The 23,448-nt window shown below is 37.1% G+C and overlaps 1 protein-coding gene across 3 annotated transcripts in view; it reads left to right on the forward strand.

Annotated features, from left to right (window-relative positions):
* Positions 1–6,838: 6,838 nt before the first annotated feature.
* Positions 6,839–23,448, forward strand: part of CENPC (centromere protein C) — an 85,764-nt gene continuing 69,154 nt past the window's right edge. For all 3 annotated transcript variants that reach the window (XM_045771482.2, XM_045771483.2, XM_087864110.1), the window contains exons 1-4: positions 6,839–7,107; positions 11,716–11,762; positions 18,243–18,313; positions 18,652–18,746. In XM_045771482.2, coding sequence (XP_045627438.2) covers positions 7,090–7,107; positions 11,716–11,762; positions 18,243–18,313; positions 18,652–18,746 — 231 coding nt within the window. In that variant the 5' untranslated portion in view covers positions 6,839–7,089. The remainder of the gene's footprint in view (positions 7,108–11,715; positions 11,763–18,242; positions 18,314–18,651; positions 18,747–23,448) is intronic.

Raw genomic sequence — 23,448 nt, forward strand, 5'->3', positions numbered from 1 at the left:
CTAATTCTAATTTGGGAGTTCTTAGCCTCTGCTGTGACAGAAGCTTCTTTGGTTGACATAGGGTTCTTTTGTTGCCATGTAGAACAATCATGTGACTATCAAATTACTACGCACTCACTAAGTTCAATTATTATAGCCATCATCAGTATCTGTGTCATAGGGGTTTGTTATACATCGGATACATGGCTAGTACAATTCAACAACTTTAAATGGAGTGTAAGATTAACTCATAGAAAACCCAAATCTCAGCACCCTTTAGAGTCATCCATGTTATAATGCAATTCAAATGAATGAATTCACATTTTTACAGCGGTTAAGGCTCTCTACAGTACTTGATCATCCACTTATCAGAATTGATTCAATCAATAAGTCTATATAGGAGCTTCCAACCCCTCTCCTGTACTTCCGATTTCTTTTTTTTTTTTTTTAAGATTTTATTTATTTATTCGACAGAGATAGAGACAGCCAGCGAGAGAGGGAACACAAGCAGGGGGAGTGGGAGAGGAAGAAGCAGGCTCATAGCGGAAGAGCCTGATGTGGGGCTCGATCCCATAACGCCGGGATCACGCCCTGAGCCGAAGGCAGACGCTTAACCGCTATGCCACCCAGGCGCCCCATGTACTTCTGATTTCTGACCTTTGTTTCACTTAATGTTTATTGATGCTTTATTGCCATTTTCATCACAATTCATTGCAGTAAATTTTGAAGATGTTTGAATTGAATATATTTATGTTTACAATCCATAACTGAAGAATACAGCTTTAATTTTAATGACTCTGTGGAATACTTTGTGCCATGGTGAGTCATTATTACTCACAAAATATTATTACTAGGTCATTTGGGACCAAAAAAAAAAAAAAAAAGGAGAGGAATCGTTGTAGAAGTGATATTAGTTAGCTCTGTCAGAGTGGTTTAATTTGCTAACACAATTTTTAGTACAAAGAGTTGCATCTAAGATATAAGAGTTTTTACAGTTATATGTTCTATTTTTGTAGTGTAGGGTGTAATTTATATTACTGAGAAATATTTCTTGGATGTCACATAGATACAGGACACATACCGGTTTCTAAATGATGTAAGTGATAGCATAATAGTAGCTTTAATAAAAACTCAAAATTCCAGATAGGATGATAGTTTGGAAGGCAGAGCAATAATGCATTTGGTTTTAACCCCATTAAGGTCAATGTATAGAAAGGTTAGGTCTATATTTTTCTTTCTTTTCACTTCATTTAAGATCCACTACTGCTGTTTTATGGGATAAGGTAGATTGGTGCTCAATATCCATTCCAGCCCCTTCCAGTGTGCCATTCTTTACTGCAGAGGCTGAAAAGGTAAAATATCTTCTGCAGACTTTTCTGCAGCTGGAGTTGGGATGCATTCCATAATAGCAAGGAAGAACGGAGTCGGAATTTATTCTTAGTTTGGACATTTTTCTTTTTTCTAGAGAGAGGTGTGGTTGGTAGACATCTCATTTTTCTGTGGCAATACTATCAGAAGTCCCAGTATCCGATCACTGGTTTCATGGTGGTGATAGTCAAAGCGTGGAACATCAGTTTTCTGATACCTTTCATGAGAAGTATGGTGTGTTTCTGGAGCCAGAAGCAATTAGGAAGCTTCCTGATCATGGAGACTTCTTATTTGTTGTGGCTCCCTAGACATGGCATTTTTAACTGCAGTGACTTCCTGATTATGCGGCGTCAGCACGGTTCTGGAGACCCCAGGATCAGCATCAGCTTCCCAGGTTTTCAATTTGCAGCAGCCGGCTTTTGGTGGTTCAGTTGCGTAGTGTGTCTTTGGGAATCATTCCTGACAGCTCCAAATACAGTATTTCTCCATCCCTCCCAACAATTCTCTAAACCAATAAATGCCTATTAGTAGATCCCCTTTTGGGCCTAAATTAGCTATTATGAATTCTATTCTATAGAATTGACCCCTGATCTATATAGTTCTGCACTATCTACGGGAAAAAGTGAAAAATTATGCTAACATTGAAGGTGCTCCATCATTCTGTTTTGCAAACATGAACACTCTACGATATCTGACAATTTTTCTCTGTGTCAACAGCACGTCATTTCTGCTTCATGTCTTCACTTGCAGTTTATTTTCCTACTTCTTTCACCCCTTAAATCTCTTAGGATTAGGTATTGCCTACAAGCTACAGTGTGGGCACTTTATTGTTTATGAATCTCTACAGGCACTTGAATTGACAAATATATATCATGCTCTATAAATACTTAAATAAAAATAATTTATTTTTCCCTCATAAATGGAAAGCTTACTTATATAAGTTTTAGAAAAAACAAGCCTTTAGGAATAAAGAAGAAAATGAAAATCCCATGCTAGTCCACCATACACCATGAGCACTGTTTGGATAGGTGCCATCATTTTTGGGTACCTTTTCTCTACTTGTGTATATTTATATAATCGTTTGATAAACTGTATTTTTCATATAGTGTATCTACAGCACATTTCCATGTCAATAAATATTAACATTCATTATTTAAATATTTGCTTAGTACCACCAAAATAATGTAAGTCTTTGCTACGTTAAAATTATAATGCAGAAAGTATATTATTAAGCTTTTGAAAATGTAATTGTGCTTTTTTTTAGTTTTCTTTTTTTTAAATTGAAGTAAATGATTGACACATGTTACATCAGTTTCAGGTGTACAACATAGTGAATCTAAATTAAATGTATTTTAAATGACAAAATCTGCTTTTTAAGAATTATGTTGACCAGAAGTAAACTATAGGCTACAAAAGCGCAGATCCAGAGAATAGTGTATTTGTTTTGTTCCTCTATTTATTTATTTATTTAAAAAATTTTTTGTAAGTAAACTCTATCCCCAGGGTGGGGTTCTGACTCTCAACTCTGAGATCCAGAGTCACATTCTCTACCTACCCAACGAGCGGTACTGGTTGTGTTCTAGTTAAGAGTAACGTATATGTAATAGAATTCAATTGCAACTAAGAATCAAACACTTGGCACAGAGGTAACTGTAAAGCCTTTTACACAACACTCTCAAATTAAGAACTCATGCGGAACTTTAACCCAAGGGGTTTTTTTGTTTTGTTTTGCTTTTTGGTGAACGTTGCTGCCACCTACCTGCATATTGCAAGCACACTTACTAATGTGGCAATTAGAGTCTTAGAGCCTTTCCATTTGAGGATAATTTTGTCAGAAAAGGCTACTTAAAGAGAATGTACTTAACACATGCAATAACATTTGGCAGTAAGGAATTTTAAAAATTGAAATGCTACATTAAAAAATACACTCCAAAAAATAAACTCTAAAATTATACAAATAACACTTCGGCAACTTTTAAGTTATAATTGCAACGTCTATAATTTTTACAAATTGATTTTTGGAGTGTAATTTTTTCTGACAAAATTCTCTTACAGTAATTTGCTAACATTTTCATTTTTGACTTCTGCAGAATTTTTTGTTGCAAAAATTCTGAGAACGTCTGCAATTTTATTAATGCCACTTTGCCCTTCATTTTACTATGAAAAGTTTCAAACATACAGAGAAGCTAAAAAAGCAGTATTAATAAACACCTACACATCTACTATGTAGTTTCAGAAATTGTTACCATTTTGCCATATTTGCTTTAACTATATCTCTCTCTTTTATTTTTTTAAGATTTAATTTTTTAAAGTAATCTCTACAGGGAAATTGGGGCTCGAACTTAACAAGCCTGAGATCAAGAGTCGCACGTTCCACTGACTGAGCCAGCCAGGCACCCCTCTATCTTTTTTTTTTTTTTAACTGAACCAATTTAAAGTACTTAAAAACATTGCATTTTAACCCTCAATACTTAAATATGTATATCCTTATCCCAAAAGAATAAGGTCATTCTCAACACAATAGCATTATAATATCTAAGAAAATTTTACATTTCCCTGTCGTTTAATAATCAATTACTATTTTAGTTTTCTATTCTTTAACGCTCTTTATGGCTTCTTTGTTTTGAATCAGATTGACCCTAATTCACACGTTGCATTTGGTTGATATCTCTCTCTTTCTACTGGCCTGACCCCCTGAGTTTGCACAGATGAAACATGAAGTGCCAGAGGCGACCTCAATTCCATTATAATGTTAACATCCCTTCTGAATATTCATCCCAAATCCTAATAAGAGGAGCCTGCTGTTCTTCATTTGGGAGACACTCTTTTGGAAATTAATCCCTGTGGTCTCCTTGTTTGTACAAATAAAATTGACCCTGTGAGGCTACTCTACCTGGGGTAGCCTGACTATATAATTCACCAAGGAGTGGGCCTACTTTGGTTTGTTAACATTCTCTCTAACATCCTTAATTTTTTAGGTCAAGTTTATTGAGGTATGATTTACAGCAAAAGTCATCCTGAGAGTTTTGACACAGTTCTGAGAATTTTGACAAAAACATTAGAGTATTATAACCACCATCGTAATCAAGGCATAGACTATTTCCACCAGCTTAAAGTTCCTTCATGGCCTTTGTTGTGTCTTCAATGCCCAACTTCATCTCCTGGTAACTACTGGTCTAATTTCTATTTGTATAGTTTTATGTAGTCACATATATGGAATCATATAGCAGGTTGTCTTTGATGTCTGGCTTCTTTTACTTAGTGTAATGCTTTTGAGATTCATCTGAGTTGTTGCCTGAATCAGTAGTTTGTTTTTATTGCTGAGGAACAGTCTGCTGTATGGATGTACTACAGTTTGTTTATTAACCAGTTGATGGACATATTACTACTTTGGGTTTATTATGAATAAGGCAAATTTTAAGTTTTAATAGCAGTTGTGTTACAATTTCTAGAACAAATTCATTTTTAGAGTGCCATTTTTAAGGTCTAAAATATTCTTTAAAATAGTTTTAACAATTACCAATTTAAAATTGTCTACATAGAATCCTAAGTAACTAAAAGTTTCTAATACCCCTCAAGTTAAATTTCTGGATACTTTATTTCCCATATATACATCTAATATACATACTTCCATAGACTGGTACACATACACACATACACACACACTCCTTACCTAGGTTAAGTAGTTGTGATGGAAAACTTCAAGATTTAGTCAGTTCATAGAAGTTCATAAGGAGTGATCTGGATGCATTCTGGTGGGAAGGTTTTATAAACATCAGTCAATTAACTAGCAACTCTATTTTTGGATGCTAAAAACATGGTGGAGCTATTAAATAGTAGGACAGATGCAGAGGGAACTAAAAAGTTTGTTTGGGAAAAGTGGTGTCTCCATAACTTTGGTTTTCATAACGGTGCTGCTCCATTTTCTCTGTAGAACAGACCAGTTCATCACCAACACCCCTTATGCCCGGCATTTTACACCATGTCACGTTTCTCAAAATACCTCTGAGAGTCACTGTCTCCAGTGGAAATCATTTTACATGTGGAACTTTAACACATGTAATTGAGCTTGCTAAAATTTCTCACTGAGAGGTAAAAAGAGTGTAGCGATTAAGTGCTCAATTCTAGAGTCAGAACACCAGGGTTCATCCCCAGTTTTGCCCTTTAATGGTAGTGCGATTTGGGGCAGGTTACTTAAACACTGTCCCAGTTCTGTTGTCAGTAAAATGGGGGATATTAGTCATCTTCTCTTAATAGGAATGTTCTAAGAATTAAATAAATTATTGCATGGAGAGCATTAAGAGAAAAACTTGGCATACAATGTGAACTGAGTAAATGATAGTTTTTATTATAATCTATTCCAAATGTGAAAGCAGCAAATTATATTATGTGGTCTGATTGGCAAAACTTCTGCTAGATCAAGTAAAAAACTCCGTAATAATACCAAGCATTATTTATTGAATTCTTACTACGTTCCAGGCATTTCACTTAGATATCAAAAGGAATTAATCCAATATCTCAGCAATTTTACAGACATTTTACAGACAAGGGACTTGAGAAAGAAATAGTTTAATTAACTTGCCCACTATGGCAGAATTTGTGGAGTAGAATGGAATCCAGCCTGACTGCAGAGTTAATATATAGCCTCTCTTCCCTACCAAAAATAAATAAAAAACTCTTAGCAGGTGATAACATTTGTTAAATCATTACAAGTTTAAAAAGCTTATTAGCTCAACTCTTGATTAATGAATTTATTCAATAAGTATTTTCTGTTTAAAATTATGCAAATTTTTATTAAATCACAAAAAATAGAACACAAGTTTCATAGATTCATAAAATGGTCAAGTCTTCAGAGCATCTAATTTAACTCTTCCATTATATAACTGTATTAAGGAAACAGCCAGAATGGTGCCACAATTTGTCCTGGATGAGATTGCTAATGGCTGAGTAGATTTCAAGACTCCTGATAAGGACTCCTTTCAGGACATTATACCTATATGATATATATTTACCTAGGTCATTTTGTTGGCAATGCTTCATGAAAATATTATCCACATATTTGAAAAAAGAATACATGGTCATCATCATTATTATATTATTATTACTTTCAGAGTTGATGCATAGATGCGCCTGAAGTGGTTAAGTCTGCACAGTGAAATATTTCTCTTCAAACAACTGCTGCAATTTTTACCTCTTATCCTTCCAAGTATTATTTTTTACTGTATAATAGAACCCTTGACAAGTTTTACATCGGGCTCATCGGCAAAGGCTGCTCTCGAGACGGTGTCTAGCTAAGTAAAACTCCAGCTTTAAGCTGTTTCCGCTTGGCTGGGCAGCGAAGGAGGATCAGGCGTTAAGAGAAAGGGAGGGCGAGGCTACGGGAAAGATGGGGCGGGGCTTCGGTGGGCGCTGCGAAGGGCGGGACTGTTGGAGCGCCCAGGGAAGGGGCGGGCCCGTAACGGCTTTCTATTGGGTTGCGACGCTCGTTTTGCGCATGTGTGGACCGTTTCAAACCGCGGAGTTTGTTGGGCGCGGAGCCTGTGAAGGGCCGAGCCAATGGCTGAGGACCGTCGGTAGCGCGCTTAGTGGCTCGCAGGTCCCTCGATTTTGCCGTCTCCCCCCTCAGGAAAGCTCCTGGGGAGCAGTATAACCGCTCCTCCCGCGACTTTTGTCGGTGCTAGGCTTCTTCGAGTTACCGCCCGCGAGGACTTGTGTGCCAGACTCCCGGGGCCGGGTCGGAACATGGCTGCGTCAGGTCTGGTAAGTGCAGGCTCTTGCCGCTTCCGGCGAACGCGAGCTCGGCCGCACCTGGCACGGCGCTCCGGGCGGGGGAGAATTAAATGTTTACACGGTGCTTTGGCTTCTTGGAGATTTCAGTGGGAAAGCTCGCGAATTTTTTGAGATCAACACTGATCGTATGCCGATAGCTAGAGTTAATTTCCTTGTATTGTTTCCTCAGGGTTTTTTTTAATTTCGGTTGTCATGGCATCTTTCTCTTCAGAGAATTTTGTGATTTCTGCTTTTTTTGGCCTCTTACTTCTTAGTCACCCAAATAATTTTCTGTCCATAGAAGTATTGGGATGCCTTAAAAGTGTGGACTTGATGGTCTGGAGAAGCAGACTATTTGTAGATAGGTATCTGTTATTGATAAAGTTTTCTGAAAGGAGCTGTTAAAAGGTGCTTAAGGTGGGAATGACTGAAGGGGGCGGGCACTCATTTTTTGTTTCCGTTTCTGAACTCCCTTGGTATTCAGTATTCTATATTTCACACTTTGCTTATGGTTTCTGTATATTATAAAACCCATATCAGCCCCTGCCCTAGTGTATTTTCTACCTTATCTCTCCCCTTTTAAGAAAATCTTCACCAGTGATCTCCCATTTATGTAAAGTTATAAATGTATGCTTGTTTGCATGAAGATGTATAAAAGGATGCCGCATACTTTTTACTGTGAGCACATACATTGTTTACATTACGTAGAATTAAAGGGAATAAAGCCATTGTCATTGAGGAAGAGGAGGGGAATAAAATTTACCAAATGCCCACGGTTCCTTTTTTAAAAGAGTTTATATTTTTAGAGCAGTCTTAGGTTCTTAGCAGAACTAAGCAGGAAGGTGCAGAGATTATCCATATCCCCTTTCCCCCACACATGCCTAGCCACCCCTATCATCAGTATCCCCCACCAGAGTGGTACATTTATTACAACTGATGAGCCTACATCAACACATCATTATTGCCCGAAGTCCATAATGTACAATAGGGTTCACTCCTGGTGGTGTACGTTCTGTGGGTTTGGACAAAATCTAATGACACGTATCCATCATTATGGTATCATGTCATGAGTATTTTCACTGCCCTGTATATCCTTTGTGTTTTGCCTTTTTACTCCTTCCTTCCCACACAGCTCTGGTAACCAGTCATATTTTCACCATCTTCATAGTTTTGTCCTTTCGAGAATGTCATATAGTTGGAATAATACATACGTAGCCTTTTCAGATTGACTTTCAGATTGGTATTACATATTTAAGGTTCCTTCATATCTTTTCATGGCTTGATCATTTCTTTTTAGTGCTGAATAATATTCCCTTGTCTGGATGTACCACAGTTTATCCATTCACCTAATTGACATCTGGTTGCTTTCAAGTTTTGGGAGTTATAAATAAAGTTGCTATAAACATCTGTGTGCAGATTGTTGTGTGGACAACTCCCTTGGGTAGATACCAAGCAGTACGATTGCTAAGTCATGGTAAGAGTCTGTTTAGTTTTGTAAAAACCGCCAAACTCTTCCAAAGTGGCTGTACTATTTTGCATTCAAAAATAAATGGGAGTTTCTGTTGTGCTATATCCTTACCAGCATTTGGAGTTCTCGGTGTTCCAGATTTTGGTCATTCTAATAGGTACAATGGTATCTCATTGTTTTATTTTGCTTTTCCCTGATGACTGATGTGGAGCATCTTTTCGTATGCTTATTTACCATCTGTACATCTTCTTCCTTGAGGTGTAAGGTCTTTGGGCCATTTATTTTTTAAGTGGGCTGTTTGTTTTCTTATTGTTGAGTTTGAGGCATTGTTCCTATATTTTGGGTAATAGTCCTTACCAGATGTGTCTTTTGCAAATATTTTCTTCCAGCCTGTTGCTTGTCCTCTCATTCTCCTTTTTAATTTTTTTTTAAACCATGATCAGTGTTTTATTTGGATAAATGTTGGCATGGATTTAAAATCTTTGATTGATAATAGCATCAGTGATATTAATAAATATATTTCCTCATTGTGATCTGTGCCTTTCTTTTATGAATTTCTTCTTTCTTGAGGATGTTGCTGTTCAAAATTTGGGAAGCTTACACTGGTTGAAATTAGTCTCAGTTCTCATACTGACTGCATTTCTTGCTTTTCATGCCCTCAGTCAACCTTCTATAATCATTATCCTTGTATATCTCACCTTCTTTAAAGAAAGACATTTTTATCTTCTAAGTTTTTGGTCTTACTTATTTGGCATATCGAAAACATAAAAAAATGGTATTTGTGTGGTGTATAATGTACTAGACAAGGCTCTGGGAAGTATATAAACTAGCTTATTACAAAGTTTCTGCTTTCAAGTTTTTAAAAATCGAATAGAGGTCTTCATCTTGTTGAATAATTCAATCTAAAAACCTTTAGGTGGGGCCAAGCAAGGTAGGGGGTCCTCGTGGGTGGGAAACTACAATGGCCCAGAGTCCTGTGTTGGAGCCTGAGTGCAGTCAGGAGGGTGGCTCATCTCAGGATGTCAGAGCATGAGTGGGGTAAAGAGAGTGTTTATGTGTGGTGGGGTCATTTCTATCCCATTTGAGCCAAGTAAAAGTGAGGCTCAATAAATATTTGGTATTGATAATATTTTTTAAAGCATGCTGTTCATCCTATTACCCGGTTTTCAACTAGAATTGATTTTACAATTAAAAGATAGGACCCTAAGTATCTCAGATACACTCTCGACTTCCAAAATCAGCATGTCTCTGTGTTTTATTTTCCCTGTTTTTCCCAGTGATGGGGTTGCTTCCTTGTTGGATTAATGATTTTTTTCTTTCTGGAAGCATTCTAGGATTTTTCAGAAATTTCACTATTATGTCCCAGGTGTGGATCCTCTTAAATTCATCATGCTGGCTATTTATACCCTACAGATTTAGGGAATTTGTGTATTTTCTTAGCGTATTTCTCTTTCCTTTTTCTTTGTTCTTTCTGGAATAACAGTTGGTCAGAAGTTAGATTTTTAGATCTTCTTTGTTTGATTCTTTCTCCCATTTTCTACTTTCTCTTCATTTTTTGTCTTTTTTTTTCCCGCTCGTAGAGATATCCTTAGCTTTTTCATAATTATTGCATTTTTTATTTTAGGCATTCATGCTTTTAATTATTAAGAATTTTTCTTGGTCTCAGTGTTTATAGTATACCACTTTTGTTTTATGAGTCCGGTATTTCAAATCTCTCTTGAAGGTACTAATTAGAGTTTTGTTTTTTGTTTTTATGTTTTCTTTCTCTCTCCCTTTTGTTTTTTAATAGAAGCCTAGTTGAGGGGCGCCTGGGTGGCTCAGTCAATTAAGCATCTACCTTATGCTCAGGTCATGATCCCGGGGGTCCTGGAATCTAGTCCCACGTTGGGCTCTCTGCTCAGCGGAGGGCCTACTTCTCCCTCTCCCTCTGCCCCTCCCACCTGTTCGTGCTCCTCTTTCACTCTCCCTCAAATCAATCAGTCAGTCCATCTAGGCACGCCTGGGTGGCTCAGTTGGTTAAGCATCTGCCTTCGGCTCAGGTCATGATCCCAGGATCCTGGGATAGAGTCTCTCATTGGGCTCTTGCTCAGCAGGGAACCTGCTTCTGCCTCTGCCTGCCCTTCCCTCTGCTTGTGCTCTGTCTCTTTCTCTCTGACAAATAAATAAATAAAATCTTAAAAAAAAAACTAAAAAAAAAAAAAAATAGAAGCCGAGTTGGCACTCAATGTTACATTACTTTCAAATGTACGACACAATAATTCAACAGGTTTATATGTTGGGTATGCTCTTCTTTCTCATTCTTGGTTTCAGTTTTCTTTTCGGCCTTTTTTTTTTTCCATTTTTAAAATTTATATCTTGATTTCCCTGTGTTGTTTAGGGACTTTTAAATGTCTGGTGATCCATAGATGCTGGTGATATTTAAGACTGAGACAATAGAATACAATTTTTTAGATTTGTGTTTTTTTTTTTTTTTAATTTAATTCAGTTAGCCAGTTAGCTCTGTATTTATGGGGTAGGAGATAGGGGGTTTGTTTTTCTGTTCATTCCCTTTCTCACTCTTTCCTCCTTCATATTTCGAGTTTTCCTAGTTCTTCATTGTTATGGCTTTTTCCTGGGCAGATCAGCTTTACTCCTCATCAAAAACTGGATCCTCCGAGCTTACTTTTGGCTGCTACTGCTTTTATTCTGTTTCGTCAATTAACATAGTCCATTTGTTTTCCATCTTCTAGAAATTTGTTAAGTTTGTTTGTTAATAGATGGTCCTGTCTTCCATTCTCTTTTTCATTGTTGTTTTATGTCATTTTAGTGCTTAACTATTTTTAAGAGGGATCTGCCTGCAAGGAAAGGAGATAAGTAGATATTACTAGTTAACCAATTTGAATTATTAGAAGGACAGGTAGTCGGGATTTTGATGGTGGAAAAGGTATGGGGGCAGGTGGAAGAAAAGGAGAAAGACGGAATAAATCCCAGGGTGAGCAAAGATTTTGAAACAGTAGATACGAGGTAAGTTCTCTTTCACTTGATCCAGATGAATTCCTCTTTATACTATAATGGGCAATTACCAAAACTTGCTGAATGAATAAATGAAGAACTTAAATTTTCACCAGTTGGTTGATTTACTTTTCTTTTAGGATCATCTCAAAAATGACTACAGAAGAAGATTTTGCCGACCTCCCAGGTGAGTTATATATTTAAGCTTTTAAGGTCACTTTTATTTCTGTCTTCAGAAAGTGATTTTTAAATGAAAAGGGAAAAAATTACTTCTAATATAATGATTTCCGTGTCCACTGATAAAGTATAGTCTACTTAGTGATTTTTATATTAACAGAAATATTAATGCAAGCTGTGTAGTGACTTAGCGGCAGTGAGAAAAGAAATTCAGCCGATAAATTATGGATCAGGAAGAGGCAGTCTTAGGGGCGCCTGGGTGGCATAGCGGTTAAGCGTCTGCCTTCAGCTCAGGGCATGATCCCGGCGTTATGGGATCGAGCCCCACATCAGGCTCCTCCGCTGAGTCTGCTTCTTCCTCTCCCACTCCCCCTGCTTGTGTTCCCTCTCTCGCTGGCTGTCTCTATCTCTGTCGAATAAATAAATAAAATCTTAAAAAAAAAAAAAAAGGAAGAGGCAGTCTTAGTTCTGAATAAATGATAGCCATGGGGAAAGCACTCTAATTGAATGGTAATATTACAAAGGTGCAACTTATTTGGTGAGGCTAAAGGATAATGTGGGTGTAAGTTATAAAAAGGCAATAGTGGATCTTTGTAGTATGGAACTGTTCAGTATCTTGACTGTGGTAATGATGTCTGAACCTACAGATGTGATATACGAACATAAACGCGTAAACGAGTACGGTTGACCCTTGAACAACTTGGGGATTAGGGTTGCTGACCCCTATACAGTTGAAAATCCTCGCATAATTTTTGACTCCCCAAAAACTTCTAACAGCTTACTGTTGCCTGGAAGCCTTACCAATAGCATAGTCTACACATACTTTGCATACTGTATATTATATACTGTATTCTGTAATAAAATAAGCTAAAGAATAGAAAATTTATTAAGAAAATCATAAGGAAGACAAAACACATTTACAGTACTGTACTGTATTGATGACAGTAAGTTTTTATTGTCTGTTTATAAGAGGAATCGTCTGTTATTATCTACATTAATATAGTCTTATATGAAACAAAACACTGTAGATGTTATATATATTACTAGCATTAGACATCAGACATGAAAAAATGATGTGAAAAAGATTCCTGTTTATTTACAGGTATAACAGGTATTGATAAAGCAGCAGCAGTATGATTACTTTATGGTAGCCTGGTGTGATCAATATGATTTATGAATTGTTATAAAATTTTTACGGCATATGGTATTATAGTTGTATTCATAATATAGTTTAGAAACATTGTTACATTTTTATAAAACCCCTTACCTGTAAGGAGAGACATATTGTATGGTAATATAATTCTTTGAAAGGAAAGTTATAAGGCAGTGAGATAACACATTATTAATTTTATATTAAATATCACTCACCTTATGCCTATGTAAGGATAGGCTATCCACTTCCATACAAGTTTTGCCCAAGATGTTCTACACAATGAATACGTAGACGATGATGATGACAACGACAAAAATGTCTTATACATTTTGCCATATGGTTACTAGATTTTCACATGAAGACATACACATATATGCAGTTTATTAATGGCATGCTGATTATTTACTGTTCATTAAGTGGAGGTGGATCATCATGAGGATCTTCATCCTCATCATCTTCACATTTAATAGGCCGAAGAGGAGGAGAAAGAGTTGAGGTGATGTTGTTTCAGGTGTGGCAGAGGCAGAAGAGGTGGAGGAGGTAAAAGGAGAGATAGGCATACTTGGTGTAACTTAATGCAATTATATCATAATTTTTGTCTGACTTTTGCTTTTTCGTTTCTCTAGAATTGGTTTTATATGGTACCAATCCTTCTGCTGTTTACCTTAGTTTCATTGTCTGTATGCCTATATCATAGAAAGTCCCTCTCATAAAAGAAGTCAAAAGCAGTCTTGAGTAACTGGAAGCCTCTATCAGATTGTCTGATGTCAGTTTGTTTTCTGGTGGTGCTTCTACATCTTCTTCCACATCATCTGGTACTGTTTTAGAAGCGCTCATCTGCATACAGTCATCTTCTGTTAATTCCTCTGGTGTGATGTCTGTTAGCTCTTCAATTTCTCCAAGATCCTTATTTTGAAACCCTTTTTTGCCATATTCACAATCTCTTTGATGATTTTTCTTGATTGGCTCTATCATAAAGACTGTGAAGTCGTATATAACATCTGCACACAGTTTTCTCCAGGAGGAATTTATTGCTTTAGACTTGATGGTTTTCATACCTTTTCCATAACAGTAATGGTATCTTCAATGCTGTAATCCTTCCATACTTTCATGATGTTGTCTCTGTTCCATATTCCATAGCATTGACAATCCTTTCTCTAGAGAACCATGTGTAATGAGTCTTAAAGGTCCTTATGACCCCCTAATCTAGATGCTGAATTAGAGAATTTGTGTTGGAAGCAAGTATACCATTTTGACTCCTTCAGTATTGAACTCCTGGGGTTTTGGGTGGCCAGTGGCATTGTTCGATATCATAAGAACTTTAAAAGTCAGGCCTGTACTGGCAGGATACTTCCTGACTTCAGGGACAGAGCATTGATAGAACCAGTCCATAAGAAGGGTTCTTGTTGCCCAGCTTTCTTGGTATAGTGCAACCCATAACCTGGCAGCTGGTGTTTATCTTTTTCCTTCAAAGCTGGGGTTTAGCAGCTTTGTAAAGTCAGTCCTAATTATAAACCTGACTGAATTTGCACAAAACAGTAGAATTAGCCTATCCTTTGCTTGCTTCTCTTCCTTATTAATAAATGTCCTTTATGACATTTTTTTCTAGAATAGGACAATTTTGTCTGCATTAAAATCTGTTTAGGCAGATTTCCTTTCTCCTCAGTGATTTTCTTTTCCTTCCTTTAAAAAAAAAAAGCTTTATTTATTGTAGAGAGAGAGAGAGAGAGAGCGCATGTGTGTAAGCAGGGAGAGGGGCAGAGAGAGTGGCAGACAAGCTGACTCTTTGCTGTGAGGGGAGCTCGACTAGGGTCTTGATCCCAGGATTCTGAGATCATGACCTGGGTCAAAACCAAGAGTTGGACTCTTTTTTTTTTTTAATACCAATTTACCATTTTATCATTTATTTTTTTTCTTATAATAATATTTTTATTATATTATGTTAATCACCATACAGTACATCCCTGGTTTTTGATGTAAAGTTCGATGATTCATTAGTTGCGTATAACACCTAGTGCGCCATGCAATATGTGCCCTCCTTACTACCCATCACCAGCCTATCCCATTCCCCCATCCCCCTCCCCTCTGAAGCCCTCAGTTTGTTTCTCAGAGTCCATAGTCTCTCATGCTTCATTCCTCCTTCTGATTACCCCCCTTTCTTTATCCCCTTCTTCTCCTACCGATCTTCCTAGTTCTTATGTTCCATAGATGAGAGAAACCATATGATAATTGTCTTTCTCTGCTTGACTTACTTCACTTAGCATTATCTCCTCCAGTGCCGTCCATGTTGCAGCAAATGTTGAGAAATCATTCTTTTTGATAGCTGAGTAATATTCCATTGTATATATGAAACTTGACCACTCTCTCACACCATACACAAAGATAAACTCTAAATGGATGAAAGACCTCGATGTGAGACAGGAATCCATCAAAATCCTAGAGGAGAGCATAGGCAGCAACCTCTGTGACATTGGCCACAGCAACCTTTTTCATGACACATCTCCAAAGGGAAGAGAAACAAAAGATAAAATGAACTCGTGGAATTTCATCAAGATAAAAACCTTCTGCACAGCCAAGGAAACAGTCAAAAAAACTAAGAGGCAGCCCACGGAATGGGAGAATATATTTGCAAATGATACTACAGATAAAAGACTGGTATCCAAGATGTACAAAGAACTTCTCAAACTCAATACACGAGAAACAAATAAACAAATCATAAAATGGGCAGAAGATATGAACAGATACTTTTCCAATGAAGACATACAAATGGCAAACAGACATATGAAAAAATGTTCAAAATCATTAGCCATCAGGGAAATTCAAATCAAAACCACACTAAGATACCACCTTACGCCAGTTAGAATGGCAAAAATTGACAAGGAAAGAGACAATTGTTGGAGAGGATGTGGAGAAAGGGGATCTCTCCTACATTGTTGGTGGGAATGCAAGTTGGTACAGCCACTCTGGAAAACAGTGTGGAAGTCCCTTAGAAAGTTAAAAATTGAGCTACCCTATGGATCCAGCCATTGCACTACTGGGTATTTACCCCAAAGATACAGACGTAGTGAAGAGAAGGGCCATATGCACCCCAATGTTCATAACAGCCTTGTCCACAATAGCTAAATCGTGGAAGGAGCCGAGATGCCCTTTAACAGATGACTAGATTAAGAAGATGTGGTCCATATATACAAGAGTCGGACTCTTAACTGACTGAGCCACCCAGGTGCCCTTTTTTTTTTTGAGAGTGTGTGTGCAGGCAGGCATGAAAGCAGGAGGGAGGAAGGGGTAGAGGGAGAGAGAGAATCTTAAGCAGTCTCCATGTCCAGCATGGAGGCCAATGTGGGGCTTAATCTCATGACCCCGATATTATGACCTGAGCTGAAATCAAAAGTCGGAAGCCCAACCAACTGAGCCAGCCAGGTGCCCCTTTAGTGATTATTATTATTTATTTATTTATTTTGATAGAGAGCTCACAAGCGGTGGGGGCAGTGGATGGACAGAGGGAGAAGGGAGAGAATCTTAAGTAGACTCTGCACTGAGTGGGGAGCTCAATTTCATGACCCCAAGATGATGACCTAAGCTGCGGCAACTGGGAACTCGCCTGCTGCCTCTTGTTCGACAGAAGGTTCTTCTCATGTTATCTTGACTTTTTTTAAAGCCAAGTCTCTTTCTAAATTGTCAAACCATCCTTTTCTGGCATTGAATTCTCCAGCTTTAGATCTTTCACCTTCCTTTTGCTTTAAGATATCTTACAATAACTTTGCTTTTTCTCAAGCCATATTAGAATCTGTATTTATGCCTTTCTTATAACAAGTCCTGCAATCCACATAAAAGCTGCATTTTCAGTACATGATAAAAAGGTATTTTGCAAGATGCAAAGTTTTAGACCTGCTGGCATAGCTGCAAAGGCAGCTTCACAAATTTCCTTTTCTATTTTTACAGTAATCCTTATGCTGCATTTATTTATCTTGAAATGGCAGGCAACCACAGCTGCAGATTTCAATCTATGGTATATATCAAGTAATTCAACTTTTTCTTGTAATATCATGACATCTCTCTGTTTCTTGGGAGCATTTCCAGCAAGACTAGTGGTACCTTGTTGGGTTCTCTGGTGTTATTCAGGGTTTATGGTATTGTACTAAACATAATGAAAAATGGGAGAACTGTGAGAAATCACTTTTTACTGCAACCCACAATTTACTGGAGAAGATGAACTCACTCAGAGATGATTAGTGTTAGATGGCATTTTAAGGGGTTACTCACTAACATTTGAGCTCACCACAATAGCAACAGGAGTGACTATAAAATTATTACAGTAGTACAGCATGTAGTATGGTTAATTTTACACCATTATGATTTAAACTGCATCTTTACATTTGTTCTTATCTCTTGACTACAAATACCACCATGTATGTTCTGTGTGGCTAAGTTTTGATAAATTTTAACTTCTAATAATAGATTTGTGTGTATCTTATGGTAGTAAATGATAGAATAGACTAGTATCTACATGTATTTTATGCATTCATGATATACTTAACTTTTTGTTAATGTTTGTTTTGTATTTCTAGGCTACGTGGCTCGTCTGCAATTTTTTTCTAATTGTTGCAAATATCCAAAAAATTTTCCAGTATGTTTACTGAAAAAAATCTGTGTATGAGTGTACCCATGCAGTTCAAACCCATATTGTTCAGGGGTCAACTGTATATGTAGAACTGGAGAAATCTGAATATGATTAGTGGGATTGTATTGATATCAGTATCCTGATTGTGGTAGTATAGGATATTTTTACAAAATGTTACCATTGGGGGGAAACTAGATAAAGTGAACAAGGAATCTCCTCTATATTATTTCTTACAACTGCATGTGAAACCACAATGAAAAATTTATACTGATTCATAAGCTGCTGTTAAGGTTAATAATATTAAATCAAAAATGCATTTGAGAACTTGAAGGGAAGACTGTTACTTGGAGCTGTTAGGACTTGTGATCATAGAGTTTTTATTAAAGAAGTGTTTTAGTACTGATTGGATTTGTTTAAAACCATCTATATTCTTGTTTAGATACAGCAATAGTCTAAAATGGCTTTAGATGTAGCTCTTCAATTAAGGAATATAGTTGTTAATGTAGATAACGACATACTGCTTCAGATACTTTTCTTGAAACTCTTGGACTCGCAAGTACTTGTTTTGTCCTCAGATAGTAAAGGTGGTATTTTTCCCATTAAGTAAAATAACATTTTATAATTAGATATGACATTTTCAAAGTAGATGGTAACATAAATAGCAGATATTTTCTGGAAATGATATATAACATTTTCCCTTCATTCCTTCTTATTAGAGCACCTGACATTAATACGAAGCAAGGCCAGAACATACTGGAAATCTTACAAGACTGTTTTGAAGAAAATAGTAAGGCGTTCTCAAGATGGACTTGGTGGTTGGGTTGGATGAAAATATAAATTTGTCATATTAATATTAAATTCAGCAAATGCATTCTACATTTAAATATATGTAAAATATTTTCCCAGAAATGTTGAGTACATGTGCAATCCTTTATGTACTTCTTGTTACACTGAGGATAATAGTAGCAAAAATGAGAATAATTTGTCATTTCCTGTACTTAATTTTAAACTAATTGTTTTTAAAGAGTTGACAGACTTCTTCATATTTCATGTAGGGCTTCTTTTAATTGTAACCAAAAGATTTTATACTGAATTTATTTAAATTTTTTTTTTGCTTTTTTTAAGGTCTTGCCAATGATTTTAGCACAAATGCTACAAAATCATTGCTTTATTCAACACCTAAAATAGGAGACATTTGTATTCAGTCACCAAGCAAAGAGGTAAGTCAAAAAGAAGAGCTGGTATAGCTTTAATATTTTAATGAATGAAGCATTACACAATATAGTTAAGTCTATTTTAGTTGTTTTTAAGTCTTATTCTTAAAAGGGAGTCCTATATTCCCACTCACTTTCTTTATAATTTAGAGGTGTTTTGTGAAAATTTTGACTTGACGTTTGAAATCGGAGGTCTGGGTGTGGAATTATCAAATTAACACAATCATTTTTCACCCCTCCTAAAATAATAGTTGAATTAGGTTTTTAGGAAAGTGGGCAACTGCTGAGGTTCCTAATCTAGGTTGGCAAATTTGGTTATTTTCTGAAAACAAAATTTAATCTATTGCTATAAGGAGAATCAGTCTTTTATAAAAGGTTATATCTTAAGAGGATAGGTTGACCTAACTCTACAAAACAGCAAACTTTCAAATAGAGTTTGTGAAGCTAATGAATAAAGACAAGTTATTCAAAAGTACGATACAAATTGGAGAGAAAAATTATGTAGTGCTAGAAATAATATTCTTTAGAAACTTGTATAAACACCTAATTATATAGTTGACCCTTGAACAACACAAAGGTTAGGGTTGCGGACCCACCCATGAAGTTGAAAACACACTTATAACTTTTGACTCCCCAAACACTTAACTACTAATAGCCTACTGATGACTAGAAGCCTTACTGATAACATAAACAGTTGATTAACACGTATTTTGTATATGTATTATATACTGTATTCTTATAATAAAGTAAGCTAGAGGGGCGCCTGCATGGTGCAGTTGGTTAATCATCTGACTCTTGGTTTTGGCTCAGGTCATGATCTCAGGGTTGTGAGATTGAGCCCCACGTCAGGCTCTGAACTCAGCATGGAGTCTGCCTGAGATTCTGTCCCTTTCCCTTTATCCCTCTCCCACCCTCTTTCTCTAAAATAAATGAATAAATCCCAAAAAAAAATAAAGCTAGAGAAAAGAAAGTGTTAAATTATAAGGAAGAGAGGGGCGCCTGAGTGGCTCAGTCGTTAAGCGTCTGCCTTCGGCTCAGGGCATGATCCCGGTGTTACGGGATCGAGCCCCACATCAGGCTCCTCTGCTGGGAGCCTGCTTCTTCCTCTCCTACTCCCCCTGCTTGTGTTCCGTCTCTCTCTGGCTGTCTCTCTCTGTCAAATAAATAAATACATAAATCTTACAAAAAAAAAGTTATAAGGAAAAGAAAATAGATTTACATATTCTTTCTATAGAAAGATAGAAAGAAACCCAATCTCCTTTTAGTCAGATTGGAATAAAATTGTGAATTGTGGATAAGTGGACCCTCACAGTTCAAATCCTTGTTCATGGGTCAGCTATATATAGCTTTTTGGTTTCAAGGAATGAAAACAGATCCATTTCTTTCAGAATTGAGAGACCTTCTTTAATGTGATAAATTATATAATACTGTTTTTTGAAAGTTAAATCAACTTTAAGTTTTCTGGGATAAATTTGACTTGGTCATAAAGTATTAACCTTTTTTGATTTAGTTTGCTAATATTTGAAGTACTTGCATCTATGTTCATGAACATTATTATCTTTTATTTCTTTGCCCAAAATGTTTTTATAGGGCTTTGGTATCAAGGTTATGCTAGAGGTTTCACTTCTAGGTAGGATGGGACAGATTGCAGTAGGCCAACATTTCTGCTGTAAAAGCTAGTTAAAAAAAAAAAAAGAATGAAATGCAAACAAATTCTATTTTTAGAGCCATGGGATGCTGTGGAAAGAACAAAGGCTAGATAAAATTCCAAAGAGAGAAGAATCTTGAGATGAGTTGATGATTATTAGTCATTTTCTTCCCTGAGAGTATTAGCTCAATTGGTGCAAAAGCTGAGGGTTTTTTGCTGGCCCACACAGAGAGAGTCCATGTGGGAAGGCACAGTTTTTGTCAGCTGTGCTGGGATGGCATGACAAACTGGATTCCAGGGATGTTCCAAATGGATAGGCACTTTCCTTAAAGAACATTTGTAAGTTCTGGGGGTGGCACAGAATCCTGGACCAGAAAGGTGGAGTGAAATATATAGTCTTGCTTTGCTAAGAAGGCAAAATCCTGTTGCAGGCCGGGGGCCCACCAAAAGTAGGCACTTGCCAGATTTTGAAGCAGTCTGAGGCAAGAGGCTAAAAAGTTGAACAAAACCCCCCAAGGGACAGGACTGATGTCTCCTAATATTTAAGGGCTAAGGTGACTCACCTGGCTCTCAGTTTCCCAGGAGACCTCATTCTGAAGAATAGGGCAGACTAAAATTTCATCTCAGACTGACCCAGCTCAATCCTTGACAGTGTGAGGATCTGTTCATTTCAGTCCAATCTGCCTAAAAGGAGATTTCTATAAAATGATTTTGGAAACTCTGCTTTTTTTTTTAACTGAGCTTTTTGTTTTGAGATAATCATAGTTTTATAAGCAGCTGTAAGAAATAATGGAGTGCAAGCCCATGTACCCTTTACCTAGTTTCCTCTAAAGGTAACATCTTGCAAAACTGTAGTGCAGTATCACAACTAGGATATTGACAGTGATACAGACACGGGGCTCAATCTCACAACCCTGAGATCGTGACCTGAGCCGAAATCAAGAGTCAGACGCTCAACCGACTGAGCCACCCAGGTGTCCCCGCTTTTAGTGATTTGAAATTTCATGATATTCCTTGATGTTAGATTCCTCTAACTCTTCTTATTAAGATTTCTTTTTATGGTTTCTGTTTCCTGCAAGTACCTTTTTTGCTTACTTTGTTTATTGCCTTTTTGTACTAGAGTCTGATGTCCAGTGAATCTTAGTGGTCTCTTCATAGTTAAGAGTGGAAAACTAAAATGGTGATAGGAAGTTCTATTTGCATAGTAAAATTTGTGCCTTGGTAGATTTTACTGTGCTATGATCTGTCTGGGCGATGTCATTGTGAATGTCCGGGTATTAATATCTACAGGTTTTTTTAAACTTGGCTTGATAGGTTTTTCTGACGAATGTCTCCTGCTTGGGAGTCTGATTCTAACTACAAATGTTCTCAGCCAGGTGGGGCAGAGGGAAGGTACAATTTGAATGCTTCCACTTAATATCTCTGTTTTTACTGTATCAGTCTACCTTAAGCTGGTGTGAGTCTATAGTCTCTCTGATCCTGAAATTCAAGAGAGTAAGCATCTAATATGCCAGGATTGGAAGAGGAGAGGCTCTGTGACTCTGACTGCTTCTTGTACTTACTTTTAACAACTTCTGTTTGTAGGCCTCACTTGGAACCCCTCTTTTAGAGGTGCCTTACACATCCCATTAATGATCTTATCATTTCCTCCATAAACATAAATCTTTCTCCTTCTGCGTTTTCTCCATTGCTAGCATGTTTCTGCTCTCTCTGGACTGATTAGTTGCTGCTGATCTGCTTTCCAATGTAAGAAAAGTTTGTTGACATCTCCCATCTACTCCCTTCTCTTTCTCCTCATACTTCTGGGTTTATACATTTAAAAAAATCCTAATGAGGTTTTAAGAGGAATAGAATATAGTGAAAGCTTGCTTTTGTTTCTTTATGTAATTGAGTTCCATAGTGTATTCACTGAACAGCGGTGCAGTGGCTTCCTTATTTATATGTACCCCTACTGGTAGATTTGTTTCCATCTATTCATTATTACAGTGATGCACAGTGATATACATCTTTGTTCATGCCTCCTCGCGCACATGTTGTGAACTGAATTTCTCTAGGATGTGCACATTTCAAATGAAATTGTTAAATATTGTCAATTTTTTCTGCAAGATGGTTTACCAGTTTTCTTTCCCACATGCAATGTATGAATGAGCGTTCCCTTGTCTAGATTTTTAAAATTTATGACTTGATATATTTCAGATTTACAAAAGAAAATATATATTATGTAAGGTATTAAAAATAATATAAATGAACACTTCTGTACCCATCCCTCAGTGTAGGAAATATCCATACTTCTGCAGCATCAATGTGTCCCTTTTTGAACCTGTTCTTCTGCCTCTTCTCCCTGCATAAAGGTAACCACTATCTTGAATTTTCTGTTCATCATTCCCATCCTTTATTTTAGTTTTACCATTCCTCCCCTACCTCTGACAGAGGTCCCACTATTATCCACATGTTGGGTGCTTCACTAGAAGGACTCATGAGACTCATCATATAGTTGTATTTGTGATTGAGATTTATTATAGCCATGTAGTCAAGATACACAGCCAGATTGGTAAAGGAAAAAGACACATCAGGCAGAGTCTGGAGGAATCCTTGTCAGGCTTTCTACATTCCCAGCAGAGTCCGACAGAGTGCACTTGTTGCTTCCAGCAGTGAAACACGTACTGTCTTTCTGCCCAGGGAAGCCTTCTGAGGCTTAACCCATTTTTACTGGGGGCTGGTTACATAGGCACCCTCTGCCCACCACGATCCTATACTCCCTAAAGGAAAAAAAAGCAGGTGTTCACTATAAATAACATTTTTACACAGTCTAGGCAGCTGGCATAGTAGGCACAACCTTATCAGCTAGTAATGGAGGAAACCTTCTGAAAGCCAAGTCCCCAGGTGCCAGCCCAGGGCTAGCCCTGTAAGCAAGTTCTTTAGATGATCAGCCCTGCTATATTAACTCCTCCATTGAGTGACTCTCTAAAAAATATATATATAGTTTCACATGCATCTACTTTGAACTTTATGTAAGTGTGATTATGACATATTTCTGTGACTTGATTTTTTTGGTTAACA

Source organism: Ursus americanus, chromosome 8 (genome assembly GCF_024610735.1).
Source record: "Ursus americanus isolate L20-20 chromosome 8, mUrsAme1.1.p, whole genome shotgun sequence".
NCBI lineage: Eukaryota > Metazoa > Chordata > Mammalia > Carnivora > Ursidae > Ursus > Ursus americanus.